This window comes from Corvus hawaiiensis, chromosome 1 (genome assembly GCF_020740725.1).
Source record: "Corvus hawaiiensis isolate bCorHaw1 chromosome 1, bCorHaw1.pri.cur, whole genome shotgun sequence".
Taxonomy (NCBI): Eukaryota; Metazoa; Chordata; class Aves; order Passeriformes; family Corvidae; genus Corvus; species Corvus hawaiiensis.
The window spans coordinates 94,299,341-94,321,385 of NC_063213.1; the positions used below are offsets into that span (position 1 = coordinate 94,299,341).

A 22,045-nucleotide genomic window follows, 5' to 3' on the forward strand; every position below is an offset into this window, starting at 1 on the left:
CCCGTCAGGTCTCTGGACGCTCACAGAAATGGCACATGCAACTGACCCTTGACTTTAATGAGAGCAGGTGAGGAGCAAACAGAATCTGTAACAGCTTTGTCCTGGCTGCTGTCCTGGGATAGTTCTTCTAGCCATCTGCAGTGGGCTTTGAGAAGAAGCATTACCTGCAAGCAAAGTGAATTGGCTTAAGAGACTGTGATTGGACTGCAGATTTGGATGTCAGTACTTAAACCTCTCATCATTATTCCCCTTGTACCAGTACTATGATCACCTTGAAGTGGTTTACACAAGTTTTTGTAAGTGTTTGAGCTTGCTCTGCTAACCCTGTGAGGTCACTGGACATAGGCTGGCTTGCAGTAGCTGAAATAGAAAAAATAAATTTACCTCGTTAACCACATTCTCTCCCTCCTGCAGCACATCTATAAGCAGGTAGGAGCTCTTTGAGAGCAGTTGTTTCTTTAAGTACCAACAATAGAAACAAATGCACCAGAGAAAAGAAATGGCCACTGGGGATATGGAACAGATCATTGTGTTTGGGCATTTTTTTAAATCTTGGAATAACTGCAGTAATGTTAATTTTGAAGTATTGTTTAACAGACTCCTGAGAAAAAGCAGAATGACCAGCGGAATAGGAAGAGGAAAGCAGAAGCCTATGAGACCAATCAAGGTAATCCACGCTCCGACCCTGCCTCAGGATTGCCACGTGCTTGGTAACTCGGGCACATTTTGCACATGCAGTGTCCTAGGAAACTAATGGCTCTTCTCGGCAGCTTCTTATAAACTACTCCACGATGGTGTATTCTCTTCTGGGAGCCTTGTTATCCTTATTGGCAGGAAAATACTTGGCTTATTCACACAAATTGTTGCATTTTTATGGGACAGGCTGCCCAGAGGCTTCGTGTGCTGCTCTGAAGTGTTGTTTTGGTCCTGTGTTGCTACATACACAGCAGCCAGTCTTCAGAATCCAGCCTGTAATCTCTTCCTTGCTTTCCAAGATGTGTGCCTGCCTTGTTAGAGCAAGTTCTGGCCATGACAAATCAGGAACAAGCTGTGCCCAAGCAGGCACTGCCGTCCTGAGTGCTGTGGAAAACCTGGCATGTTAAATCCAAGTTCAGATTTTCTAGCAAATGGGCTGAGGGGCAGATTTTGATTTCTTTCATTCTTCAACAAGAAAGTAATGAGAGTTGTGTTGACAGAACTGCTTTGATAATACGATAATAAAAGAAAAGGGCCAAGTTTTAATGAGCTGATGTTAAGCCACTGCTAATTATCTCTCAAACTCTTACAGGAATGCTTGTGAGAGATCTAATATGCAGTAATTTATCTGAAGGCGGAGGAGTAAAAGTACCCTTTGCTCTCTCCTTATGTTGAAGGAAATTTTGGAGAACCTATGCAACAGTCAAGACCTTTAGTGTTTTCTAAGTACTTCAGCAAGTGCAAATGCTGTTTGATTGGATCTGACATGTTTGGAATTGAGAGTTAATTGAATTGTCAACTGTAAAGCCTCCCAAAAACAGCACAAGGGCTGTAACCCTGGGGCGGGCTTTTGTTGTGCAGAAGCTTTGTTGTGATAGGTGTTGCACTGAACAGGAAAAGGAGTGTCAAAATGTAGGAGGAGGTTTTTAGAATGGCATGATAACTTCTGTTCTTAAAAGTACAACTCTGGTTTTAATCCTTTGCTTTCCTTTTTAGGGAAAGGCACTCCTAGAGGACATAAAATTAGTGATTATTTTGAGGTAAGAATCTTTTCATTGGCAAATCTGCCTGAATTCACATTTTGCAAAATCTGTAGATAGAAGTTTGTGGTGTGACGTGTGTTACTGATCTGTCATTGGGATCGTGGACTGATGATGTCAACCTGATACGCTCATACCTGATTAGGCAGAGGATATGAGGAAGTTGATTTTTAATTAACATTTAGTTGAGCAGTTGATAAGGCTTTTTTTTCACTTAAGTATAGGTTTGAGGTTGATTTCCATTGGAACCTCTGTCTCAGTTGAGGATATCTCTAGGTTTGCAAACAGTTTTGTTAGGGGTCCGGTGTTGCAAAAGAGCCCACCTGCAGAGTCCTGCTGATTGGAGTGGGAAGTTGCTTATAGGGTTCTCTCATAAGGAAAACTTCCCGTGGGAGACTGGCACCATAGAGGGCATGGGAACCCTTCCCCAAAACAGTGATGGACGTTCTAAAACTCAGTATTCTTTTTTGCACTGCATAATATCTAAAGTTTTTCTAGGTCTGCACAATCCAGAGCTGTAGCTTTTCTCTTAAGTTTGTTCTTTATTTTATGGAGTAACTTGGAGTCGGAAATTACGTGCTTATTAGTGCTTACTTCTTTGCTGGGTACATTTTTTTATGAGCGGTACACTGTAGGGGTTTCTGTACCAGCTGGAGCAGTTCCCCAGCTCCTTACCTGTCCTGCCTCTTTGACAGTGACTGGCACAGCTGCAGTGGAGATGAACGTTCCTTACCACTCCTGTGGTGCACATCAGACATGTCTCCTTACAGGGAGTGGACTTCCTAATTCCATAGAGTAAATAACTGATCTATGGCCAAGTGTGCAGGTTTATATCTTTTTGTGTTACAAAGGAAAATGTACTTGGTGCAAATACAAGTGTTTGTCTGACGTACTTCTGTTATTTTGAAAACTCCATGAACTGTTAAGGTTTTCCTCTTAAAATTTACTTTCAGTTTATTTAAATGATTCCCTGAAGCCTATAAGGCTTCATTTTTAAGATAAATGTGTTTCTTCTGTCTGTGTTAAATTTGGTTAAAAGTAGTATCTCTGTGGAATTCATGATGATCAAATCTGTTTGTGTGCCCAGTTTGCTGGGGGCAGTGGCCCAGGAACCAGTCCCGGCAGAAGTGTGCCGCCCGTCGCCAGATCCTCTCCGCAGCATTCCCTGTCCAACCCCTTGCCGGTGAGTGTTCTTGGGGACACAGCTGGTGGCCTGGCATTGATTAACTTGGTGGCCATGCTTCAGACAGGTAATACAAGGTTCTGGATAGGGAATTGTCTCTTGGTGAGTGATTTGGCTTGTTCTCCATTTTAAATCTGAAACTGGGTTCTAAAAGCAAAGCCATGTCTAGGACCCTGGGACAGTCGCTAGTCCAGCTGTAGCTGACATGAATATCTGAGCTTAAATTGTACAGGATGAATGTTTTTAACGTGCTGTGTGGGTGCAGAGGGATTATGGTCCTTAATGAAGGTAGAGCTGACCCGTTAGTTACCCTGTGTTCTATTGTAGTACATGAACTTCTCCATGGAGTTGGGAGTATGTTGTGTGTTTGTGCAGCACTAGTCAGGGATATTCTGATCTTGATTGGACCCCTTGGGTATCCTGAACAATGTTCACACCGCGGTTATTTTGGGAAGGCGTTTTACTTCTGTTCGTGTGCACATGACTTGCAAGAGGCATTAGCAAAAGTTTGCAGAGAAATGTGTGTACGTGCACAGCTGGTGCTGTTTTTTGACGTGTAATTCCACTTTACTTGCAGCATTTCTGTGAGGTCTGGATGTGAAGAAGTGACCAGTATTTTTAAACCATTTTAGGACAGAGCAGCTAAAAAAATTTGTTGCAACTAGCAAAGCAGTATTCAGAGGCTCTGTTGCCTGAGCTTTAGTTTTGACCTTTGGCTGGGCCTCTTTAAAAATTTTCAGCATTTGTTGAGTGTCACAAAAGTCTGGAGACATTGTGGGAAAGGTTGGTATTCCCAAAGCCAAATGCAAAGTCTTCAGTAATTCTGTTATTCTGCAGAGACCTCTGTGCAGTTCCTGAATATACTTAACTAAACCCCAACACTGAACACTCTGCTCAGAATTCCATGTGTTGCTGGATTTCAGAAGCTTTGTAATGCTGCTTGAAGGGAGAACTTCACATATGCTTCTAGATACTTTTTAATGTTTCTAAAAACTAAAATATATCCTATTAATTGAATGGACTTTCATCCTATCATGTATTAATTCACTAATACATCTCTTATAAGAGAAGTTAATGAAGAAATACCATCTCCGACTGTTGCAGATGTGTAAGGGATTAGGGACAATTCTTTATTCCAGCAGATTAGATAGCCCACAATGGGACAAGTGGATTCTTCCTTTGGTTTTCTTCTTCTACACTATGTGTTGAGTAGGTAAAAGTTGAACAGAGTATTTCTGGTGAATATTGATGTCACAGTTAGTTTCAGCCAGGCCAGTTTGTCTCTCTCTCCTTACACAGGTGCTTGTGTTTATCTTCTGTTCTTTACTCTTGCAGCTAAACCTGATATTTGCTTATTCATAACAAACTATTCTGGGCCCTTGCAAGATCCCTCCTCTTCTTACAAACTGAATGTCAATGGTTTGATCTGTTCCCCAAAGAAATGGGGAGATGAACGCTGAGTGTCTTAGCCATTACAGGTGTCAGTGTGATCTTGGAAGGAAGCAGAGTGTTAAAATGTCTTTCACATGATACAAACCTCCTCCAGACCTGAATTAATCTCTACTGTACTGGAAAATTTCTGCAATCAGAACTTGCAGAGGAATTGTAATGGCTTCAGGATGTTACCACTACTCTTCAAATCTCTTGGCTGATTTGAATTGTCTCACTCCTCATTTGATCAGAATGATCTGCAGGTCTTGAGACTCTTGCGAGGCCACTCTCAGGCACAAGCATTCTTTTGGGGAAGGAAGCACACTCTTGAAATTGGTAATGTTAGCCAGAAAACAGGTTGCAATTAAGGTTTTTGAGAAAAACTGAAGCCTGACGTGACTGTTTGCTTTCTCGGAGGCATTTGCCTGGCCCAGAGTTAGAGCTTGGAAGGACTTGGTTGATTATTACCCAGGCTGCCAAGTTTTAGCCGTGATGGTGTGGCTTTGGAAGCCAAGGCATTGAGATGCTGTGTGCTGTAATCAGTGTAGCTCAGATGATTCTTGTTGCTAAACCCAGTTCCTCCACCACAGCTGGAAAACTAACCTACTGCAGGAGAAAGGAGCTGGCCCTTAAGAGATGTAATGGACCTTTAAAGGATTTTGGGAATGAAGTAGTACTTTGCTTACATTGCAGGAGATGGGCCCCAGCTGTAATGACAGAAGTGAGCTTATCCTGATGTCTGGGTCCTAGACATGGTTAGGTTGCTGCCATTTAGCAGTGCTGACTCAGTTTACTTCACCAGAATAGCAGTGTATCATGGAATTGGCTGTTTGAGTCCTTAAGAAGCATAAAAAAATATAATTGTGAATGCATTGACCAAAATCCCAACGTAGATTTTTGGACCTGCAATCTGTTTTGCTCCACTGACTCTGAAGCACATGTATTTGCAAAGGAAGAGGATGTGTTAACTGACAAGGAATTCTGTCCTGGGTGTTCATTTGTTAGGGTTTTTCTTAATTGTTAACTTCATTTCCTTGTTGCTGTCTGCTGTTGGAATAATCACTGCAGGAGTCCTGTTTGAGTTATCAGATCCTCACCATGCTGCCTGCTCATTCCTGAGCTGCTGCTTCACTGACAACAGTTTTGGCAGAGTCAGAGAATCACTTTTTTCTTTAATTAAAAAAAAAAAAAAGTAGTTCATTGTCTGTTTTTTGACTGTGTTGCAGCGGCGAGTGGAGCAGCCGCTGTATGGGGTAGACGGCAGCGCAGCCAAGGAGCCGCAGGAGGAACACTCTGCTCTGCCAACGCTGATGTCGGTGATGCTGGCGAAGCAGCGGCTAGAGAATGAGCAGCTGGCACAGAGGGGAGGTGGCCTCTGTTTTACTTTTGTCTCGGTGAGCAGCTCTGAAAAGATTTGAATCCTAAGGCATGTGTCTAGTTAAGGGATGGGGAATTTGAAGGTTTTCTGCCCAAGTGCAGCCTCATTTTTGCTGACCTCAGTCTATCACCTTCTGGTAAGTTCACCTTCCTTGTGAAGAGTTCTAGGTCCCAGGCTTTGCTTGTTTAATAAAATGGGTGTGAGTTTTAAGTTAGCAGCTCAAAATCTTACATAGATCAGAATTATGTCATCTGAGAGGATAATCCAATAGATGGAGAAAAGCAAAAGATAGAAGTATAGTTTTGTTGTGAGAAGTGTTTGGTTTGGCCTTGCTTAATCTCAGCTGCCGTGAATTATATCAGGCTTTTAAAAGCTTTGTCTTCAGCAGGTTGGGTCAGGCTTCTTGGAAGAAACTGGCTCTAGTTTTACTGAACTGAATCTCTAGAGCATCCTTAAAGCTGAACATGAAAGTGTGGTGCAGGCCAGGCTGCAGCTCCGGTGTGGAGATGAATGTATCTGCACGGGCACTGGTGGTCGTGCTGGGGGACATGTAACAATACACAACTTTCTTTTACAGGGCCAGCAAGGCAGCCCATCTTCTACCGGATCAGGGAACACTGAGCATTCCTGCACCTCCCAAAAACAGATTTCCATCCAGCACAAACAGTCACAGGTATAGCTCACTAGACAATATAGCTCTTGGATGTGAGGTTGAAGCTCAATGCAGCTTGTCCGCTGTGCTAGAGGGTGCCACTGCTAGTGGACATGATGTTTCCAGTGAGAAGAGCCAGTATTCCCAATTCCATCTGTAACTACTGAGTGAAGTGAATTGCTCTGAGCTTTGTTCCTCATCCTGTAAAGAATGTTTTCAATTGCTGCTGCTGGACTTTGTCCAATCTGCTACTGAAGCTTTTCTGTGTCAGTGCTGTGGGCAGTTCATCAGCTGTGTGTGATTGTGCTTGGGAGAGGAACACCTCAGCTGTGTTTCTGCTCTGTTGTATCCTCAGTGTTCTTCCTCTCTCTGGAAGTGAAGGTGTGAAGGAAACCTGAGTGATAGTTGTGAATGTCTCTGTTCAAGCACTGGGTCTGTTCAAGCGCTGGGCCATGGTGCATCACATTGCTTACAGTACCAATAGCCACAGTCTGGCTGGCAGCTCTTTGACCTCTGTAGTGTCCACTCATGGAATAGTTTGTCCTGTCAAGGTGGAACATGGTGTGTTCCTGAAAGTGCTTCCCAGCAACTTCACTGACCTGGAGTCAAGAAGAGGAGTAGCTCTTCTGACTGTACTGCTATCTTTTTGGTACCTTTTAAATTATTGAGATTCTTTTAGCTGTGTCATCTTCTGTTGCTTACCAGGGGGCCCAGCTTTATCTGCAGTGCACCTGGTTTATTTCTTCTCCAAGCCTGCTTTTAATCTTCTTTGGTTTTTCATCTCAGATCTCTTTGTGTCTTCCCTTGAGCAATTTTTAAACAATCATTTCCTCACCAGTCTCTGTCAGAGGTGATTTTGTTGCTGGGAAGGTCCATTCTCCATTAACCCTGCAGGTGGTACAAGTTCTCTGTTCATCAAGGACAGCAATCCCCCTCTGGGGGCACTCACTTGCTCAAGTCCGGCCTCTGTTGTGTCACTAGGGTTGCATTTGTTGTCTGTGTTGTTAAAATGCTGGTCTGGGAAGATGCCTGTTTCCTGACAGTGCATGGAGAGGTATGTGTGTGAGAATGATGCCACAACTCAAGAACCTGCCAGAGATTATGTCAGTCTTGGCTGTCCCAACACCCGTGCTTAAAACAGTGGTCCTGCCTGGAGGGAACAAGGTGTTTTTATTTTCTTCTGTGCTTAACATGCCCACAAGGTCCATGTTCTTAGCAAGATGTTATCTGAGCAAGCTATCTGCCAGTGTTTAGCTTCATGATATTCCCCAGAGGTCTAGGTGGAGCATACATGTGCAGGAAAGAATCTAGGAAAATGTTTGGTTGCATGATGACGACGTGTACACATTCTTGGTTTTTCCCTTCCAAGCCTGTCTGGAGTTGATAGAGTTAAAAAATAGATCAACTTCAGTGATCCCCAGCTTGAATCACTTGTGGCAGTGCCAAAAGCAAGTCAGCATGATGTTACTTCCTCAGTGTTTTCAGTCAGTGCTAGGGCCTGAGTGCTCTGAGGTGACTTGGGGTGAAGTCACATGTAAGAGCACGTATCCTGACTTTCTCTGACACAGGGCAAGCATGTCTGTGCACTTGTCTAAGTGAAATAACAGTCACTTACTAAAGACACTTTCTGCTGTTTGGCCACCAGCTGCACCAGGTTCTGCACAGACATCCTGCATGGTGCCTCCCATGGCAAAGCTTTTCCTGCAGGCAGGAAGCATGAACCAAGTTGAGGCAGAGATGAGGTGACCTGCCCAGGCCTCCTCTTTGTCTCTTGGGATTTAGGCCCATCTTGCATGATGTGCCATGCTGGCAGGTGCTCTGTTTGAGCTTTTCCATACTGAGCATATGTCAGGAAGCAACAGTCAGCCAAGTTTGTCTCTTACTCCATGGTGCTGGCTTCCAGGCAAGCTTGAAATTTGGAGAACAGTTACATAACTCCACAGGTAAGTCTCTGCAATCTCTTCTCAGAAACAGAATAGGTGCCTGCTAGCCACAAGTGTGAAATCTGTGTGTGCGGTTCTGGAGAGTTTCCTCTGTGTTGACTTGGCTGTTCTAGATGCTGTGTTCATGTACATACTGACTCCTTCACCTTTTCTTCCCCATCCTTTAATTGGAGTGCTGAATCTGAAATGTTTGAAGAATATAGTGTGTGTCTTCTGTTCCTGGGTATAACTCTCATTTCACTGCTTCACTGAAGGTATTTGAGATGTGCTACACCCCATAAAACTTTCCAGATAGTTTTCACTCAAGAACTATAAAGCTCCTGTCCCCAGTGGGTACTAATACATCAGTTTATCAGAAACAAAAGCTTGTGCCCAATACTCTTGCTGTCAATCTGTTATAATATTTTAAAATGAAGACCTGTGTTATCTGTCACAGGACCGACCACTTTAGAGCCCCACAGGTGTTGTCTTTGTCTGCAGGTGGTTGTCTGTGCTCATGAAAGATCATAAATTTGATATTCCAGCTGAGGGCTGGGATTTGATGTGGTGGGTTTTTTTTTTCTTAAGCCTTTTTTCTTTACAAGCTCTCCTGCATAGAGACCACCAAAGAGTGTGCAAAACTCAACTATAAATGTAAAATTCGCAGGACACCGAGGATATTTTAGGCTGTTGAGAGTTACCAGTTTGTGCTCTTCAGAGCTCTGTGCTGGCTGACTGCACCTTCTGTGCTGGAGGAGCCCACCATGCAACAACAAAATGAATAATGGAGAACATTCTTCCCCTGACTGCCAGGATGCAGGGGATCAGTTCTCAAAAGACCCAGCAGTTCAGATCAGAGCAGGTTACACTGGGACATTAGTGCTGGTTATTTGAAACATTATCCATTTGTCTTAAATGTGGTTTATGGTGATTTTTCCCTACAGTCTGACCTCACAATGGAAAAAATATCTGCACTAGAAAACAGTAAGAACTCTGACTTGGAGAAGAAGGAGGGGAGGATAGATGACTTATTAAGAGTAAGTATTTAAAGTGGGACAACTCTTCTAAAAGCTGCTATTTAAATGTACTTAAAATGCTTGTGCCAGCCAGGCTGCAGAGCAGGGGCTTGTACACCAGCTGTAGAACCAATAGTTGCAAGGTAAAACAAATCCAGTGATCCCTTACCAGCAGGATAATTGTCTGGCCTGTGGATACTGTGGTAGCTCTGGTTGTCCCTTGCTTGCAGGGTAATTGTCTGGCTTGTAGACACTGTGGGCCTGCTTGAATCTAGGCAGTGTCTGGGCATATACAGCGCAGAGTTGTTGTAGCTCAGTTGTTTGTGTCTTCAGCAGTGCTGGCCTCCCTTTGATCTGTTGCACACTTGTGTATTTTGCTGGCTAACCTAACAGGTTTCTCTGCAGAATTCACAGAATCATGGAATCATTTAAGGTTGGAGAAGACCTTGAAGATCACCAAGTCCAACCATCAGTGTAGCACCATCAGCACGTTCTCACTAAACCATGTCCTCAAGTGCCACATCCGCACGTTTTTTGAACACTTCCAGGGATGGTGACTCCACCACTGCCCTTTTCCCTCCACCCAGTTCTCCCCTCTTCTAAGTTCTGAGGAGCTGACTCTGCCTTTTGTTTGGCAGCATGTCCAGTAGCCTCTCAGTAGCCTGGGAAGTAATGTTCTGAAATGCTCATTCAGGAGAGTCAGAGGCCTGTATAGAGATGAGAACATGCTTTGGCCAAACCAAAAGGATGAAGCTCTTAACCCATTAGTATTCGTCAATAAAAGATAAATACCTTCTAATCAAGGATCTTGTCTTAATGGAGGAGTTCTAATTGACTTAGCTTTCATCAGCTGGAGAGGCAGCTCTTGAGAAGTGTTGAAAAGCATTAGAAAGGACATTAAAGGGAGTAGAGGGAAGGCTTTGTGTGTGTGGTCTCAGCACCTGAAAGAGCTCAGTCAAGCTTACGGAGACACGGGGCACATGTGAGTTTGTGGAAACAATTCATGAAGCAGGAAATAGATTTTTTTTTTTTAATTATTATTATTATTTTGTTTTTACTAGACTACTAGTTGGAAGGGAAGTGGTTAAATTTGACTCTGTTAATGAAAGTGGTTGCACATACAGTCCTGCTGCATGCTGTGGTGGTGTGAAGCAGCAGCTGCCACTGAGAGCAGTCTGTGTAGAGGGGCTGATGGAAAGTGACTCGAACAAGAATTTGACTGAAAGTACAAAGGGAGTTCCCCCATCCTTTTCCTCTGCCAGTATTGTGGCTAAAGACGGAGGATAGTCCAGCAACGACTAAGCTATTTTGAGGCTTGGTAGCTGTGGCAAGGTCTTAAATGTTTAATAACAACAAAAAAAATTAAAATACTTTTGCTTGTCTTTATTCTCTTTGTACCTTAGTTCCTTACATGTAAACCAGGATGACAGAACTTCCCTGTTCTAGAGGGGTGTTAAGATGTGAGTTAAAAATTTAAGAGTTTGTCTTGGATGTTTTGCTAAACAAAACCTGTTCTTTTATCCTGCTGGTTTGCTGACTTTAATCTGATCCCCACAGCTAGCTGGAGAAACTTCTTCCTAAGTGATGCTTAGTTTGCCTCTTCTGAGTGGTTTAAAGTCACAGGCTTTGTCCTCTGTTCACTTTTAGGCCAACTGTGATTTGAGACGGCAGATAGACGAGCAGCAAAAGATGCTGGAGAAGTACAAGGAGCGGTTGAATCGATGTGTAACGATGAGCAAGAAGCTTCTTATAGAAAAGGTGAGCAGGGGACATCTCTGCAGTTCATGTCCTTGAAAGCATCTCTATCTTCTTAACAGTAAAAACCTGCTCCTGTTGCTTTAGTGATAAAAGATAACTGGAATTCTGTCATGAATTATTTCTCTGCAAAAAGGAATGTAATCCAAAGACTGAAGTGGTTCAGATTTGGTCACTTTGCACAGTGTCAGAGTGATCTCTTGCCTAAGAGAAAGAGCTCTAAATGCAGCAGGCATTGCTTGATTTGGAAACCCATACACCTGAAAAGCAACTCCTTGCAGCTCTGGGGATGCAGGAGCAGTGTCCCATTGTGCAGTGGAGTTGCAGGTATGCTCTGTTCTTTCAAACAGCAAAGTCGGAGATCGTTGCTTTGTGTAACACTGAAAACAACACACTGGGGCCAGTGCCAGGCTGTTGTTCACCAGCATCCAGCCTGCTTCGGTATTGAAAGATGTCCAGCTTTCCTGATGGTTAAAACAGTGTGGGGGTTTGATTGCTCTTTCACCTGTTGGCCAGTTACACCTATTGTTTGTGGGTACTGGATGGGCAAAACTACCCAGGTGCTGGCTGGTAGCAGACATGCAGTCTGAGTTGATTTTTGTCACAGAGCTGATTGTTCTTGGCTGAGCAGGGCTCCCTTCTCCAGAGTGGTGACCTAACTGAGATTGTGTCACTTCAGGACATGGTACAAGGCTAGGACTGAGCTGGCTGATCACTGTATCTTAGTCTTAATAGTGATTCAAGGTGCGTTTTCTTTCTTCATCTCCTGAATAAGGGTCTGATCAGAGCTGGGCCTGCAGTCTAGCTAAGTTACTGATACAAAGGGATAGTTCTAATCCTACTGCCAGGCTGATTTCAGCTGATCATAGGATGGGTGAGCTGCCCAGGCAGTCATCAGGAGGGAAGAGTGAGGCTGAAATGTCAGGATGGAGGTGAACAAACGCCTGTCAGACCAGTGCAAAGCACCAGCAATGACTTGATCAATGATATTCAGCTGGGTTTCAGATAAGCAGAACTGAAATAATAGAAAGTGGTAAGAATTGGTGGTGATTTAAAACGCAGCACAGCCCTTAGCTAGTAATTTATGGCTTGTATTTTTATGTGGCTTTATTTTGCTTTCAGTCAAAGCAGGAGAAGATGGCATGCCGAGATAAGAGCATGCAGGATCGATTGAGGCTGGGGCACTTCACTACGGTGCGGCACGGCGCATCCTTCACGGAGCAGTGGACAGATGGCTATGCCTTCCAGAACCTCATCAAGTGAGGACAAACAGGATTGTCTTTAACTTCAGAGGAAGAAATGGAAAAAAACCCCAACAGTTGTGTGTGATGTCTTGCACGTCAGAATGTGAGAATGGTGTGACTGATGCATGGAAGGATCAGATAGGAACTCCTGACAATGGGGAACTTATTCACACTGAAGTGAGAAATCCATTTCCACTGAAACTTCCAGAGACTTGAATTGGAATGGAATGGTTTGAGTTGGCCTTTGGGCTAACTGTTGTTACCTGTTGGGAATCCTCAGTGCACCCACCTGGCTGTGTAGTGCTTGGGATGGAGGGGTGGACCAAAATCTCACATACATCCTGAGTGAATCAATTTGATTTGCATCCTTGCATATATTAGTCAAAGAAGGCTAATTAGCTTGCCTTTTTTTTTTTTTTGAAAGTAGAAAGTGGAGAAGCTTGAAAGAGAAAATCCATACTATTTAACTTGTTTTGCCTTCTGGTAACAGTGATCAAAGGGGCTGCAGAAACCTGGAAATGAAGATCAGAGACCCTTTATGCAGGATGTTAATGGAAATACCCAGCCAATTCCCACCTGGCCTAGACCTTTAAGTAGGACTTGGCAAATTAATTGCACTAGAGAGCTATGTGTGATCCTTTAAAATCACAACACTCTTCTGTAGTGATAGGGAGGTGCAGCTCTTGTTAGGCACAGATTAAGGACTTCATAATTCTTCCTTAGTTTGTGCTGTAAGACATGGAAAAAATACTTCTGGAATACTTACCTGCAGTCTCAGTCCCTTTTTAAGGGGGAATTAGGTCTGCAAATGTTTAGGTCATTCAGACTTGAAATTTCAAGAGTGCTTTTATCACTGTAAAATGTTTCAAGATAGTCTTTTTGTCTTGGGAGAGAGATGGTTTCTTAGTGAAATCAGGAATGGTGCTGGTTATATTCCAGAGAATTTAGGATAGCTTAACTGTACTTTTGAAGTGTAAGGATACTTTCTCAAACAGTGCCAGACTTCAGGAATAGTTTTACCAGGAAAATCTGAGATTTAGAACAGAGGCTTCTAGGAAAAAGTGTGTGGAAAATTAGTGACTTGCCATGGATCCTGGGATTCTGTGGGGTTAACAACTCCTTTGGATGTCCTCTGCATGGATTAAACCTTTTACTTACTGAAGGGTTTCTGTGAGCCAGGAAAAAAATCCCATTTTGTGTAAAAATACCTTTAAAATTCTGACTCATCATGTTTGGCACATCCCACTTTTCTGTACAAAAATATTTTGTTACAAATCTTACAAGTACAACTGATTTGAAATTCATGGCTCCAATCTGGTAAGAACAGATGTTGAAGACAACCAAGTGCACACCCTTAGTTATCTGTGTCGTGTTTTTTTTTTTTCCTCTCTGCTTTTCAGGCAACAGGAAAGGATAAATTCACAGCGGGAAGAAATAGAAAGACAACGAAAAATGTTAGCAAAGCGGAAGCCCCCGGCGATGGGCCAGACCCCTCCAGCAAGCACCGAGCAGAAGCAGCGCAAGAACAAGACCAACGGAGCAGAAAATGAAACGTAGGTTCTGTGGCCTTCTTGGTGCGTGGCAAAGCCACATGCTTTGATTAGAGCACAAAATCTCTCCTGGGAAATGGAATCTTGCCCTTGCCTCCAGGCTTCACTCCATGCACAAATGAATGTTGTGGAATTAGCCTGGCATTCAGCAACATCTGGCTCCAGTTCTAAATAGTTTTCATTGAAGTGAAAGAAGGATCATTGCTGAGTCCAGACTTTGTATGAGATTAGCTTTATTTTTTTTTATGAGTCCAGTAATGTTTTTAGTATTCCTGTTGTGTCAGGTTTGAAAAGTGGGGTCTGACTTTAGTGTTGCAAGTTCAGAATTTATATTGGTAGCAGGGTATCTATGGTGCTTTTTTTTAAGGAAAACAAAATTGTACACATTTAGAAACCTTGATATCTGTGTGTTTACTGTGGAGAATTCTGAGTTAAGAGTTTTGAAATAATTCATTTGGGATGCTAAAGGAATAAGATGCTCTCTATGTTATAGAGACAGTGCACTGAGCATTGGCCTGTTCTCCAAAACAGTTCTTCACACATACGTGACTCAGGGAAATGGTGGAAGTGCTACTCTTCTCATGGATTTTATTTTTTTTCCCCTGCCTCTTTTGAAATTACTGATGCTCTAAGAGACTTGATATTCTTCTAGAGTAAAGCTGGGTCTCGAAAGAAATTTAAAACATTATTTTTTCAGGAGTTTCTGTGGGTTGGAAATACATTTAGTTATAGATTTAGCCCTGCCTTCTCCTGGTTCCCTTTATAGACTTCATTTTATTGCTGTAGGTTAATACCATAACTCTCATTGACATTTTTCATTTTTCGTTATTAAATCTCCTGGGCTTGACTTGACCTCAGAGTTCTGGAAGCCCTTTGAATTCTTGGTCTTGATCTTTAAAAGGGCATGTGAAGCAAAAGCTCCCACTGCCTTCGCAGTCTCAGCAAAGATGGCAGAAGTCTGGGTGAATCCTGATATTTAGGGTGCCCTCAGCTCCCAAATGGGATACAGGTACCTGCAGATCAGGTGAGTTGTGGTGGAGAGCACTGGGTGCTTCCTGCAAATAACTAAGTTGGTTGGAGACATTTCTCCCCTTGTTCTGGCCAAGGGAGCCTGAAAAGAACTAAATAAAACTTTTAAGTCCTCTTTTTGTATTGCCAGGTTTGAGCTGGGAGAAGCAAATGGAATGTCTGTACATGGATATTTAGAATTGTTGCTATTCGTTGTGGTAACCTTTCACTTCCAAAAGGCAGGATGAGCTTTCCCCATTTTTGTGGAATTCTTTCTCTCCAGCAGTCTGGTGCAGCTGTAGTGTGGCTTATTCTGGAGACATGGCAGCACAGGTCCTGATGTGCCCTGGGAGTCCTTGTCATGTCTGTGATGCTTCTGCTTGTGCTGTGAGCCTGCCTTGGCATAATCCAGCTTTACCATGCTCTGCTAGGAAACCTCTTGGGCTCCCGGGTCTATTTCTCTGTTTCTTGCTGGTTTATCATTCTTCACTGATATATTTCAGGGTGGTATCTTTGTGGTTTAGAAAAGCTTCTTGTCATGTGCTTGATAAAAACTGCTTGCCAGGGTGTGGATATGGTTCATGTGGAGTGTTGTAGCTTATGTGAAAACACTGGGATTTTTGCAAGTCAGCTGTCGCAACTGGACTGACTACTTGCTTAATCACTGGTTATCCAGTAAGTGCATTTGTTGGACCATTGTGTATCAGGAACAAAATTTTCTGACTTGTGGAGGGAGGCTTTTCATTGTGGAACTCTTACATAAGAGGCTGACTTTTAGGCAATTTAAATATAAACGTTTCTAAAAGTTGAATGAGAAGCAGACAGCCAAATTCCTTTTTGATTTTTGGTTCCTCTTTGGTTCATGGTTGTTGCTGTGTCTTAAAAAGGAGAAGAAGGTCCTGTGATGCGAATTTAAACACAAGCTCTCCCAAAATGAGTTTCTAGCCTGTGAATGAGAAAAGAATTTTCATTCAGGAAGATTAATCTGCTGGGGCTGGTTGAGATTCATTAGAGCAGCTTGGGCAGCACTAGGGGTAGGTAGGGGGTTTCCAGCATGTTTCTGTGAAACAGGACGGTGTTTGTCTCAGAGCCCCCTTGATTTTTGTGGTGGTTGCTGTGACAGGCTGTTTTGGGCAGTGTTAGCCTGGTGGTGCTCGTTACATCTCTGCCCTAATGAATGGACTGATTGATGGTGTTTTTTATTTGTGCACGAGTATATGTGCAAACCTTGTTGCTGGTTTATTCAATTGTCTCTTAATTCCTTACACAGCAACAGCAACCAAAGAATCACAGAATCACAAAGACCTAAACTCTTGGGACGGTCTTTTAGATTATCTGAATCTAATTAAAATTCAGGCTGCGTGTGCAAATTAGAGTCATAGAATCACAGAATATCCTGAGTTGGAGGGGACTCCCAAGGACCATCAAGTCCAGCTCAGGGCCCTCAGCAGTTTTATTTGAAATGAGACAACATGTGACCATTTTTGGTACTGGCTTTGTTTTATATGTATCTTTAATTTGTAATAAGTAGTTCCTTCTGCTCAAGATTCTTTCATAGGGAACTTGGCTTACAAGTTTTCCATTAAATTTATCGGGTGGCAACTGCTTTAGGCCTTGTTTCAAGTACATGGACTCTGCATTATCAACAGAGGGAAGCCTGGGGCATTTGAAGAGGAGCACTTGATGAGATGAATGCTCCCTCATCTCAATGTACTGAGTAAGGTCTCCCTGCACGGATGTAGGACTCGGCCCCCCCTTGAAAGAAGTTGAGGTGTTGATGCTCTGGAGGCCTCCTGCACTAACCCTGTGTGAAGTACCGTGGTAGAGCATAACTGCTCTTACAGGAATCCTCCTGGGATATGCTTTGAACTCAGTTTAGGTTTAAAAAAAAGATATTCGTATGCTGTCATGTGCAGATCTTGTTTACGGAGTGAACAGATGCAGTTGATAAGGGCTTCATAGTTTTATGTTCACATGGGATGCTTTTACCAAATTCCTTGTTGGTAGTAATGAGACAATTAATATAGTGATTCATTTTTCTAATCCTAAAGATCTCAGCGTGTCATTGTATTTCACAAGTGATTGGCTCTGTCACTGTTTTAGTGTAAGGCTGTGCTTTGCCTCTGTCCTACGTGGCACGCTTGGCGTGGAAAAGACATTGAAAATGTTATGAAACTTCTTTTTACCAACCACCTAGAGCAGAAACTTCGCACATCATTTACTATCAATAAAATAGGGATTATTCCCCTTATCCCATTGCTTCTCGTAAGTACATGTGAAGTCAAAAATACAATAAAGTAAATTTCCCAAGGTTTCCCTGGAAGCCACTTGGCAGAACATGAAACAGGAAGAAGTTCTGAATCCCAGGTCATTGCTCTGTTTACAGTGGCTGTGTGGCCAGGTGTGCTTCTAGTCTCAGAGTGAATATATGTGTTGAAATTATCCAGCTTTTGTTACAAAGAAAAATTTGAAAATGAATCAGTAAAGCAAACTTTACATGGAAAAATAAGATGTGGAATATTTGGGGTTCACTTTTCTATATTTAGATTATGGTTTAGCTGTCGTAGTTAAAAGTCAATCAGTAGCCTAGATAGGTGTTATTAGGGACTTGGATTTGAAATTAATGTATGTTGTTGAGGTTTAAGGTTTTGTTCTCCTTTAGACTGATTATTAAAAAATACAGATTGCAGAGTTTATCTAAAAATTTCGTGCTGTTGATTTACTCTGTGGAGTTGTTACTTCCACTGACAATGTGTATTTGCAGATTGTTCACTTTATCACATCTTGAAACCTAATGTGTTGAGTCTCTCTTTTTTACGCAGGTTAACATTAGCAGAATACCATGAACAGGAGGAAATCTTCAAACTCCGACTAGGTCATCTTAAAAAGGTAAGAACTAGTTGCAGCAAAGGCTTTTTGTGCAGTATTCTGTGAACGAGAGCATTTCTCTGTAGAGGTCACTGCTTGTTTGATCATCAAGAGGGTTTTGTGCTTGGAAGGGATAGCCTCGATTTTGTAATAATTTTTTCAGTGTGGTGGTATTCACGAAAGATGTTCTTTGCTTCAATAAATAGATTTCTGTGTCCTTACAGTTAGGATTTCATGCAGAGTTCTGCTCTTTTGATACATCTTCTGTCACTGTGACCTGCCTGGTGCTGGACTCTGAATGTGCATGACATGGGGGAACAGCAAGGAATGGACCAAGGGGAGAAAATTATGAGAACACAACAAAAAAATGCAACAGTCAAAAGACTTTTGCAGTTCTTTGCAATATTGAGTAACCAACGTTATCAGTCCAATAAAATCTCTTGGGCTGTTGCAAACCAGTCCTGTTCAGGCAGCTGCAATGCACATTTGTTCTCAAATACCTTGGCCTCAGTAGGAACTGTACCTGCAAGTGAGGTTATATTTAGATAAGCTGTTGGTTACCTTGAAAGTGATTGCAGTGACCTATAAATAAGTTTTCTGGGACACTTCAACAGATGAAATACTGGGACAAAAAGTAGGTATCTTTTGCCATTTCCTGGTTAGGTGTGATCTCTGCTAAGGCCAAGGAGTTTTCTTTTGGAAGTGAACCAAAGAGGAAGCAAATGTCTTGCTGGAGTGCTGCTTCTTTTCTCAGGTGGTGCTCCAGCTCTACATTTAGTTTTTCTCCTGTAATCTTGACACACAAGCAGAATGCAAGGCCTCATTAATGCCTCCATACTCCTTGTTATTTTCTGTGGAAGGGAAAGTTACTGCACACCTGGAATCTGCTGGCAGTTTGCCCATTATGCTTCATTGACCTGTGAACAAAGAGAAGTGATACGGGCAGGGGAATGCTGCAGGCGTGCTGGCTGCACAGCTCTCACATGGCTGCAGGGGATTAACTGCAGGTCCATGTATGCTGGCATGTAACGTTGGCACCCTGGAATGGAGGAATCCATTTGTAAATGGACCTTAATGGAAAATGAAGTAATGTGTTGGGATCGTGGCATTGTCTGAAGCTGCGCTTATCCTTCTCCACTTTTGGAAACTGGCTCATTCTTTATGTCTAAAAATAGAACCAGTTGGAAAGGGAAGGAGCAGAGTCACAAGACAGATGGGTAATGGTGTCCCCTGAGTCACATACACAAATTATACTGCTCAGGGAGCACGTTTGAATTGAGGTTTGCAGCCCTGGCCACAGTGACATGAATTCATTCTCATGTTGTTTTTGAGGGCACCAGAACTTGCAGCTAGACAAACACTATGTCAGAACTTCTACATGGCATTGAGGAACACTCTGACATGTTTGAGCAGTTACCACTAGTAGAACATAATGTCATTCTCTCACACTTCCCATCCTGTCCAGACGCTGCCCCATCTCACATTGGCATCATGACATCCCTGCTCTTACTGCTGAGGCTGTCTTCTTTCTCTTGTCCCACCAAAACTGAAATTCCTTCAAAAACAGCTGCAGTAGCACTAACTCAGGGAAGGAGCAAGACCACAGCAACAAGGCTTCTTAATTACAGAAAGCATTAGAAACAAGGAGGTGTAAAGATGTGTCTCCTCCTGTCTGTGTAGGTGTGAACAGAATTACCCAGTCAGTTTTCATTCCTGTTACTTGCCACCTGACTGCGAATTGAACCTGACCATCTCTCTGATCTCCCAGACAAGTTTTGTGCCAATAACTTCTTCAGAAGTGGATTTGCATTTGTGTTTCCATAAATCAGGTGGAAACACTACCTGCAGTACCTTACAGAGTGTTGTGTTTTCCTTTTGGTTTTTCCTTGTGCAGGAAGAAGCAGAGATCCAGGCAGAGCTGGAACGGCTAGAGAGGGTTAGAAATCTGCACATCAGGGAATTGAAAAGGATACACAATGAAGATAATTCACAGTAAGTACATGGGATTCAGGGATGATAACTTAAAGTTATTTTTTATTTGTTCTCTTCATAATGAGAAACAATCTTTTCATAATGGGAAACACTTAATCCTTTTAAAATTGATGTTAAAACTCAATAGTCACTTGGTTGTGGGGTGGTACAGTTATAGTTTGAAGTTCTGTAAGAAAAAGGCTTCCAAGTGCATCAAGGTACCATTAAATAGTCTTTCATTGATGCAGAGTGATCAAATAGCATCAAATGTGTCGGTCATTAACACGATTGTAATATTTCTCTGAAAGAGAAAGCGTTGTTTCTTAGCTGTGAAGTAGCTGTGATCTATTGTGCAGAGGATTTCATTATTTCTGTCTTCTCAAACTGTCTTTCTCACCAGATTTAAAGACCATCCAACGCTAAATGATAGATATTTGTTGCTACATCTTCTGGGTAGAGGTGGCTTCAGTGAAGTATATAAGGTAACTTGGAAGTGGCAATCTGGCATAATCTGGATCTGCGGGAAGCAGAATTTTTACACTTTTTTTCTCAGTGCTGTGTGGGTTATGGAGGGAAAAAGGGAGGACAAAGCTCATGGTGCATCTGGCTTGCATTAGACATCAGAGTTGAGATTTTCAGGTGCTGGCCTTGTCCTCAGAGGTCAAATTTCCTTCAAATGTGTGTCAAAAAATGTTGTACCAAGTCTTCAATTTTTGTTAGGACAGAGAAGCAAACCACTTGTTTCTTCAAATGCTACGTACAAATACCTGCAGTGGCTAAGCCTTACTGAGATGGCACAGCAAGTCTGAACATCTCTGTAAACAAGAGAAAATAGCTCCAACAATAAGAGCAGAGCCTGTACTTCCTGGGGGTGTAAAGCTTTGTTTCTTGTGTCTTCATTTTACCCTCTGAAAAAGCAGACCGGGGGGGGCAGTGTGTGTGTGTACTGTTGGGAATTCCTTAGAGCTGAGGATTCCTGGTATGTCAGCACTCTTGACAGCCAAGACCTGGGATGCTTTGGTGCTTGCTATTTGACTATTTCACTTAGAGCCATTCCAGTTCTCAATATTCCCTATCTGTACTCAGAAGTTTTGAATTCATGTTGAATTTGGCTAGAATGGAAATAATTGTGCCAATGTAAATATTGGAAACTTCGTGGTGCTTTATTATTTTGATGCAGCACAACAGTGGGGCCCTAAACTAAGGGGGACTAGACTGTTCAGATGGGGGGGAAAAAAGGAGTGTGAGCTGTGTGCAAGTACTTTGAGCTCCTGTGCTGACGAAGCAGAAAGTTTTGGCTCCACAGATGAAAGCAAGAAGGTATGAATGTTTCCTACCTGCCTGCTCTTAAGAGTTATAACTGTTATTAAAACAAAGAAATGCTTAGCCCTTCTTCTCCAGGGTCTTGGCCAATCTATTAAGCATTAAGAATTAAGTAGACAACTTTTGAGATGAACACACATTATGCCTGTTTGCTTACCGCAGCATTTTGTCCTGTCCTGGAAATTACGAGCTATTGCTGCTCTCAGGCAAGGTAGAAGATTTCTGCATTGCTCCTTGAGTGCAATTTCAGAGGTCCATTCTTTAAAGACTGTTTAAATAATAAAAAAGTGGAGGTAAGAATAAAGCACAGGATCACACAGCTCTGCCATTGAATTCTCCAGCTTTTCTATGTGCTGAAACATTATGCTCCAAGTTGGAAAGCTGAGCTACATGCGTGAAACAAAGCATTGGAAAATGTTCTGCATTTTGGTGGGTTTTTTTTATTAACACAAGTGTAGAAAATGAATTTTGGACTTTGGGAAATAATGGCAGGGTCTTTCCCAGGATAAAAACTGTCTATATTTTGGTCATTTGGTCTTCCTGGTCCCTTTGTAGCTCTGGTAGTAAAATGTCAAAATCAATGCAGCGTGAGTTAGATTCTGTGGGGAAGTCAGATCGAAGCACAGAATATTCAGTTGTTTCCAGAGTTGCTTAAATTCGTTAGTGAAACTTACTACATAAAAATGTGGGTTTGCTTTCCCTCACTATGTTGTAATGCTGATTTCCTGGGTGGGGATATTGGTTTATTAGAGCTTGTCAGCTTTTGCAGTGTTAACTTGAGCCTATGATTCCTACTGATTTTCAGCTCTTCTCTCTGCAGGCATTTGATTTAACAGAACAGAGATATGTAGCTGTGAAAATACACCAGTTAAATAAAAACTGGAGGGATGAGAAGAAAGAAAACTATCACAAGTAAGTGAGTTTGTAAAGCAGCCAGACGTGTTTTCCGGTTCCTCCTGCATTTGGTTATCCAGTGCCTGTGAACAGGCTGCCAATTTTTTCCTGTGT

The 22,045-nt window shown here is 42.5% G+C and overlaps 1 protein-coding gene across 7 annotated transcripts in view; it reads left to right on the forward strand.

Annotated features, from left to right (window-relative positions):
* Window positions 1–22,045, forward strand: part of TLK2 (tousled like kinase 2) — a 43,192-nt gene that overhangs the window by 12,568 nt on the left and 8,579 nt on the right. For 5 of the 7 annotated variants that reach the window (XM_048314855.1, XM_048314874.1, XM_048314866.1 and 2 more), the window contains 13 exons: window positions 598–667; window positions 1,693–1,736; window positions 2,824–2,919; window positions 5,577–5,744; window positions 6,306–6,401; window positions 9,247–9,339; window positions 10,966–11,076; window positions 12,196–12,332; window positions 13,718–13,870; window positions 17,698–17,764; window positions 19,638–19,735; window positions 20,115–20,196; window positions 21,858–21,949. In XM_048314855.1, the coding sequence (XP_048170812.1) occupies window positions 598–667; window positions 1,693–1,736; window positions 2,824–2,919; window positions 5,577–5,744; window positions 6,306–6,401; window positions 9,247–9,339; window positions 10,966–11,076; window positions 12,196–12,332; window positions 13,718–13,870; window positions 17,698–17,764; window positions 19,638–19,735; window positions 20,115–20,196; window positions 21,858–21,949 (1,307 nt within the window). The remainder of the gene's footprint in view (window positions 1–597; window positions 668–1,692; window positions 1,737–2,823; window positions 2,920–5,576; window positions 5,745–6,305; window positions 6,402–9,246; window positions 9,340–10,965; window positions 11,077–12,195; window positions 12,333–13,717; window positions 13,871–17,697; window positions 17,765–19,637; window positions 19,736–20,114; window positions 20,197–21,857; window positions 21,950–22,045) is intronic. The other 2 variants (XM_048314888.1, XM_048314898.1) reach the window with 2 other exon arrangements.